The 7,691-nt window shown below is 44.8% G+C and overlaps 1 protein-coding gene across 1 annotated transcript; it reads right to left on the bottom strand.

Moving 5' to 3' along the window:
- Positions 1-2,853: 2,853 nt before the first annotated feature.
- LOC119287750 (RNA-binding protein 2-like) lies at positions 2,854-6,991 on the bottom strand. The gene is made up of 6 exons (XM_037567356.1): positions 6,890-6,991; positions 4,992-5,095; positions 4,532-4,895; positions 4,389-4,450; positions 3,734-3,815; positions 2,854-3,239 (listed from the first exon to the last, which is right to left on the bottom strand). Exons 1-6 carry the CDS (start codon positions 6,936-6,938, stop codon positions 3,124-3,126), a joined length of 777 nt encoding a protein of 258 aa, XP_037423253.1. The 5' UTR covers positions 6,939-6,991; the 3' UTR covers positions 2,854-3,123.
- Between the last annotated feature and the right edge of the window lie 700 nt (positions 6,992-7,691).

The following is a 7,691-nucleotide window of genomic DNA, read 5'->3' as shown; positions in this document are numbered from 1 at the left end:
GGAACTTGCCGATGGTGGAGTCCTGGGAGGGCAGCGCGAGCTTGCCCGGCTTCTTCATCGGCGTCGGCGGCGGCGCCCGGCCGGCTCGCTCGTGGACGGACGGGACGGGCGCGGGCGGACGGCCGGAGCTTGCTAGGTGGAGAGGGGGGACGCGGAAGGTGGGGGGAGAAAAACGGCGGGTGGGGGTTGCTCTGCTTTGCTGAATTGCTGTGCTGCGCTGGGCTGGGCTGGTGACGAGCGACGAGCGACGAGTCCTGGTCCACCTCGTCTGCACTTTGACCTTTCTTCGCTGTCAAATTGCGCATTACGGTACCACGTAATTCTACGGATTAAATGGCTGGCGCAATGGGGACAACACTCGGGCACGTGTCGTGCCCCGTCAACGGCTTGGTTGGAAAAACACATATACTACGAGCAAGTACACATTGTACACACCGCTCGCCTCGGTAAGGTGAGGTGTGAACAACGGCTAAGGCTGGTTCACAGTGGGGAGTAACTTGGAGTAGTAACATGCATACATTACTACTTTATGTTACTACTTTTATAGTGAGAAGTGTCGTATGTGTAGTAACATACACATGTTTATTTATTGTCTTGTAGACTCATTTTGCATTGAAAAACGCTATGTGATGGTAACATAGTAGGTTACTCCATTTGCCTCTCTCCTCATTAACTATTTGCCACATCACCATTTTTGCTTATGTGGCATCTATGTTACTACCTATGTTGCTCCCACTATGACCACCCTAAACAAAAAAAGTTTGGTAGTAGTAGTAGCACACACCGTTCTAAAAAAGAGAGAGAGAAAGAGAGATGGGAGTAGGACTGCAGCGTCATGTCATTTTTGGATTTTATTACACGATGATCCGGTTTTCCCTTGTGCTTGCAGAGACGGACATAGGACAGAAATGATTGCAAAATGTTTCAAGCCACAGACGGCCTTTTTTCTTCTTCTTTTGGGGTCCTTGTGAAACATAACGCAAAAGCCCGTACACAGGAAAGAGAGAAAAAAAAAGCCTAGTGTCATTTTTGAAACTTTATGACGTGAACTATGTGCGATCGTCCACGGACTTTTGTGGATTTTCTCTGGACGGGAAGGGCGTCGACATCACCCTGTTGCTGGCCCGCTGATGCAACTACTCCCTATGTAAACTAATGTAAAATTGCTTGCCATACGATTCATTTCTATCTCTACTACGTATCTCTTATACTCCCTCCGTTCCAAAATAAGTGACTCAACTTTGTACTAACTTAGTATAAAGTTAGTACGAACTTGAGTCACTTATTTCGGGACGGAGAGAGTACTACTTAAAAAAACGTCATTTCAAAAAAAACTTAAAAAGAACATAAGCTTCCCATGTTTACTTGCCTTCTGAACCAATTCTATTTTAATTTACTTACCAAACTTTTAATCAAAATATAAAGTAATTCATAGTCAGAATTTGATGAACATTTATCTACACAATCATATTATTATTGACAGATAAATCATAAGCTAACGTACTATAATATATATATATATATATATATATATATATATATATATATATATATATATATATATATATTATATCCCGTTGCAACGCACGGGCATTGTTCTAGCAGTAGCATACTGGTTTAGGCCGCCGTAACCACAGGAGTACACAGCTGAGAGAGAAGAACAAAAAAATACAGAGGCACTCACTGACAACGATGACGGTGTACACGGTACACCAGAGGAATTATAAGAAGGCGTGCGTATACGACTCGGCTGTTGGATTCCACCCGCGCGCTACAGGTCGCCGGTGGTGCGTGTGCCATGGCAAGCAGGGAAGAGGGAAGGGTAGCTCTCACGCCGCCTCACCACCCAATTTGGGAGGCGCACACATACCCCACTACCCATCCCGCCCACATGGAAATACCGTGGAAAATGCGAGCCCCGGCTCCTCCTGTCCTCTCGGCCGAGTTGAGCCATCAGTATCATCATCATCAACCAAGATGTAAACATTAAAGGCTAAACCGGCTACATATAGGCACCAGCAAGTGATGTGCTGCTACATGCAAATCTTGCCTGTGCATACTGTACATGGCAAGTCTAGTGTCAAGAGATGCTCAGCTCACCTTCGGAAAGTCACTGTGTTCTTTGTACTACCATAGCGTGATTGAATAGATCAAAAAGATTATCAAAAAAGCTAGAATTTTCTACTGCATTTTTGTAATTATTTTTAACATGGGTGGATAGTTCTTACGCGAAAAAAGCCTGTTTACACAGCAAGTCTAAGAGAAGAAAAAAAAAGTGAGGTGAGAAGAAAAGCTCATCAAGATGTACTACCAAACTTCTAGAGAAAATCAAGACTGCGATTTTGCAAACAAGTAATCACGGCGCTGGAAAACACCAGCATTCTAGACGTGCTAGCTTTGGGGGCGACGACGATGCTACAGCCTGCAGACACCTGCAAGCTCAAGCCACAGATAAAGATGAAGACAACAAAAAACCGATAAAACATTCGCGGTCCAATGGCTAACCGACGTGCTGGGGTTTCTCTGCAAAACCCCAAACCACGTCGCGCCAGTCGCCTCCTTCGGGAAGCTCCAGCAGAAACAACCGTCGACGTCCCGCCTTCGTCTCTAAGTGCTCAGATTCCACAGCAAAATCAACGGCAAGTCCAGCGAACCTGAGCAACTTGGTCTCTTGCGGTTCCTGTCCCCAATTGACAGCTCTGGACTCTGGTGGCTGTATCAGGCCCCGGCTACAAGATGCCACTCCCCAGCATCACTAGTGGCAACCCCCAGGATGTCAGACAGATTGTACTCTACCTACTGCCACTGGAGTTGCAAAGACAGTAACAGTTTATGCATATCATTTCCAACATATCCGCCCGCAAAAAATGTGACGCAGGAACACGCCGAATGTCATATCATTTCTAGCATATCCACCCGCGAAAAATGTGACGCGGGAACACGGCGAATGTGCCCAGTAAGGCAGGTGGGTATCAGGCAAGTCTGTCTAGCTAGCCAATCTCCAGCTGACAAAGGCCCATCACAGGTTGCTACTACAGGCTGAACGAACATAGCTGATCTACAATGGCCCACTGCCTACAATACACCTGCTGGCAAAGGGGGGAGATATATAGATGACGGTGATCAGCGAGCGCTAAGGCGTTTCCGATCTTCATGGGCTGGCGGAGGTCGGAACGGGAACCTTGCGAACTGGATCTTAAGGAACGGGCCGTCGACCTTCCTCTCGTCGAAGCGGTATTCTGCAAAACAACAAATGTTGATGTTCAGTCTGTGCGGCCCAGAATCGCTTATTCTTAGAAGTTGGTTCTAGCAAATACTACTTGGTTTTTTTTTGTTTTTTTTTGCATGTGTTGATACATGAATAGCAAACATACAGAGACAACATTTGGTTTTGTATATTAAATGTGTAAGACACATGTGTTTTCAATACTTGCAAAGCTCCTATTGACACTTTATAAGTATGCTGTGATTATTCTTGTTCAAAAAAAAAGTTAATGCCTACACTAAAAGATATACTTCCTCCGTTTCTAAATACAGGCCTTTTTATAGATTTCAATAAGAACTACATACAAATGTATATAAACATATTTTAGAGTGTAGATTCACTCATTTTGCTCCGTATGTAGTCCGCATTGGAATCTCTAAAAAGACTTATATTTAGGAACGGAGGTAGTATGAAGGAATATAGAGTGAAAGTATCAAAGCAACAAATGCACGCCACTGAAACAAGAACCTTGGAGAGCCTCCATAGCAGTCCCTGCACATTTTGCGTCACTGAACTCCACAAAGCACAGAGCATAAGCCTTGTCACCACTCTGCAAGAGGAAAGTGGTAAAAAAGTGAGTTCGAAATCGGGTTAAAAAAGGACATTTCACCAGTAATAAGGGGGCTCGACTCTGCAAATGTAGACAAGCAGAAGTAGCTATTTGTTCATTAACCAAGAAAATGAGGTAACGCGTTGCAGTTGACACAAAATACCAAGATAAAGTTCAGGAATAAAAACTTGACGCAATTTGACATCCATAATTTCTGTTACTTTTAGAGCCTTAGGTACTCAAAACCTATAAGTAATAACAATTAATTTCTGTCCTAATATCCCACGTACTTTTTCAAATAAATATGCTTCATTGCAATTGCTTACATTTCACCACATAAACGTATACTCCCTCTGTCCCAAAATAAGTGTCTCAATATTGTACTAGCCCTAGTACAAATTTGTACTAAGCTCAAGACACTTATTTTGGGACGGAGGGAGTATTTAGCAAAATGGGGTTCTCATACAAATTCGCACGTGCACGGGTTTGTAAGTGAATGGGTGACTGATTATGAACTACCCAACTGTTTGGAGTGTGGAAAAAATGATGCATTGGAAAAAGCACGGGACATACACGTCTGGGCTCCTTGTGCACAAGTCTGAGGTCCTTGAAGCCAACGAAAGGACGGAACAAATCTTCCAGAGGAAGTTAAGGTTGCAAATGGAACTAATGAGACACAAAAATATGATGCAGAGAATACTGATTACAAAGGATACGAGCTACTTCTCTCCTGGTGCAATCAGTTGGGAGACCATCAACAAAAAGAATGTTGGATTCATCTTCTGATGGCCGATCGACGATCAAAACAGGTTTGGGGCGCTCAACTTCCGGAATACTGACACTTTTGCCAAGTGAAGAACTTCTCTGGACTAAAGCTGGGTCTTCCAAAGGGCTAGGTCCTCGCGGCCTAGCTCCAGCCGGCAGTGCACCCAAGCCAACCAAAGCAGGATGGCTCACGCCTGCTGGAACATCCAAACCATAAGCAGGATGGCTCATGCCTGTGGGAACATCCAAACCATAAGCAGGATGGCTCACGCCTGCTGGAATATCCAAACCATAAGCTCTTGACTGTAATGGTACCTGTGGATCAAAACAATGTGCTGTGTGACAAACCAAAAAGGTATTTACCTTGCTCTTGCTAGTAACTATAAATCTGCTAAAGTCAAGTTGTCTTACATCAACTCTAGGTACATTTGGTATTCCTCGTAGAGCAGCCATTTTTGAAGCATAATAGGATGATTCCTCAGGTGGAACATACCCAGGATAACCGCCCAGTGGAACTGCTTATAAAACAAAATTAGCCCATGGCAACAAAATCCATGTTAGGCATTTATAGTGCGGTATAAGTGTCATTTTCCACATCAAAAGAGAAAGAAAAGGAAATAAAGAGATAAAACAGAAGGTACGTCTCATCAAAACAGGCATATATGCATGTATATGAATGTAAACTACATACAACTTCCTACATTCATCTTTCACCATGTATAAATATGTCCATGGAGTTTTGCTTATTCTTGCACTTCTGACAACTCAGCAACTTCGACAATCTATCCAAACGAATGCAACTGAAGTAGCCACTAAGTTGATTGAACAATGGGTCCACTGTCCACAGTTGGCACGAGGGAGTGCTTCCAAAATTACAACTATATATACACCATAACTATATCTTGTGTTCCAACATTCAATAGACAATAGTATAATCATAAAAAAGGTAACAACTATCAACGGCAAACTGCCTTGACAACCATAGAGGTTCTTCCTACCTATAAAGTTCAATTCAAGAATGATTTCCATGGACCACATGGTATCAGATACGACATCACATTCCCTCAAAAGAAAAAGAAAAAGGTACAACATCACATTAACCCTCACAACATAAACCGCCTGATTCAGGGCAATCTTACACTCCACTATCTTTTAGCACACTTCATATTCCTCCAAACCTACTTACCAAAGCCAGTTCCAAATAGCAAAATGCTCACATGGATAGCGGGAAAGCTATCCTTTCCTTCCCCGTGATCACCTAAAACCGAACAAAGAACACTCTATGACACGAATAAGCAATTGGTACCAAAGGGCCAGGATTTGTGGTAACCATGTTTACTGGAAAATACCAGAAGTTACCATGCGGAATTTTCAAATGAATTTCCAAATTTCCTGAAAAGTTTATAGGAAAACTGTGACCGCAAGTTTTACACATATGCAACCATGGTGCAGTGGTAGCTCGCTCTTGGTGTCCCCTTGGAACGTGAGTTCGACGTGCTTATCCCACACCTCTAGTTTTTTAATCTTTAGATGATTAAATCTTGTTGCGCGCACAAGTGACGGTAAATATCGAACATAGTTTGCTAAAAAAAAGTAACATTGGAGGATTCGTACCGGTGACGTCCCGCTTGCAAACGCGGGGAGCTACCGCTATGGACATGTGCGAAGATTAGCATCAAATTGAGATACTAACTTATTCATCACCGGATTTGGTACTAAAATTGGACAACATTAAAACGATTCGGTATCTTTTTGTCTGGCAACACGTTTTCTGGAGGGGGGGCGGTAAATGCCGTTACTCTTGTGGGATACGATTCACGTGCGCTCCGTGATTACTCTTGCCGTGAAGAGCCGTAACTCATCCAGGTCAACACAAACTCAGACATCACAGGACACACCTATCTGGACCATAGAGGTATATATACACCATCAACCATGCCCTAGCAGTAGCAGTAGCAGTTGCAGTGTGGTATGGGATGCTGCTAAAACTCGCCGCGGGCTAGAAACTAATCAACTCAACGGAACAACCTGACCACCGAGCACTGGCAGATTGACACCGATCCAGAATACACACAGATTCATCCGAGTCGAACAAATCTTACCGCAACAAAGGTTCCCCTCCTCTGCAATCAATCTACAGCCCAATTACCCAAAACCTCACCATGCACGAACTAACTCTACAGACGGACCAAGGGGCGGCAACCCGCGCCACTCCCAACACCCATCGTCTAGAGATTCGTCTCCCCGACTCGAGAATCGATCGCGCGGAACAGGAGACCCGGTTGCGTGGGGGTCCGGGCGACGCGTACCTCTGTCGTGAGAGGAGGACGGGAGGTACGAGCGGTAGGGATCCGCCATGGGGGCGGCGTCCGGCGGGGGCGAGGGCGGGGGCGGGGGCGGGGGTCGGCGGAGGTGCTGGGCGGCGGCCGGCGGCGAGCGGGCGAGCCAGCAGGGGTTGGGTTTGGGTTTGGGTGGAGGTGGGGCGACTTGGGGGAGCCCTGGACTGTCTGTCTTGTTGGTGCGCCGTGTCTGTCTGGGCTTGTTCGTCTAATCAGGACACGGCCCAGATCTCAGTTTTTATTTAAAACAACGGTCCAGTTCTCTCCGTGGGGCCGCGTAAGCATCCAGAAAATTCCCCCCAAAAAAGAAGATATCGAAAATATGCCTCAAAAAAACATTTCGAAAATGAAAATATTCATATTTGGGGATCAGGCCCCTAACTCACCACTTGTATCGGTTCGACCGTTTGTGTCTTCATTTATAATATAAAGGGGGGAGAAAGCCTGTTTCCAGAGATCACCCCCCTAACCGGTGATTGTATATTACACTAATAAGATAAGAAAAAAGGTTATCATTCCCAAAGACTTCATACTTTTGTGTGTGGTAAAAAAGGGAAGTGGTGTTCATATGCAGTGTGATTCTTGCTCATGGTATGACAAGTTCTTGTTGACTCGTTGTGCCAAAAACATGTATATTTATCATCCCTGCTTCTTTTCCTCATATTCCACTCTTCTCATTTTCACCCACCTTTGCCTGCCAACTCTCATCTGTGTGGTCTAATCCTTCTCGTCGATTGGGTTGTCACAATCTAATATTGAGAGCGGACCCCCC

Source organism: Triticum dicoccoides, chromosome 4A (genome assembly GCF_002162155.2).
Source record: "Triticum dicoccoides isolate Atlit2015 ecotype Zavitan chromosome 4A, WEW_v2.0, whole genome shotgun sequence".
Lineage (NCBI taxonomy): Eukaryota > Viridiplantae > Streptophyta > Magnoliopsida > Poales > Poaceae > Triticum > Triticum dicoccoides.
This window is presented reverse-complemented; position numbering and strand designations above follow the sequence as displayed.

What these genes read in the sequence shown, in the direction of transcription:
- LOC119287750 (XM_037567356.1), bottom strand. Translation starts at nt 6,938, where the DNA reads ATGGCGGATCCCTACCGCTCGTACCTCCCGTCCTCCTCTCACGACAGA. An exon ending in CACCAGGAGAGAAGTAGCTC is followed by an intron (nt 4,451 to 4,531) that starts GTATCCTTTGTA and finishes TTCCTCTGGAAG; the next exon opens with ATTTGTTCCGTCCTTTCGTT. An exon ending in TGCACAAGGAGCCCAGACGT is followed by an intron (nt 3,816 to 4,388) that starts GTATGTCCCGTG and finishes TTCCTCTTGCAG; the next exon opens with AGTGGTGACAAGGCTTATGC.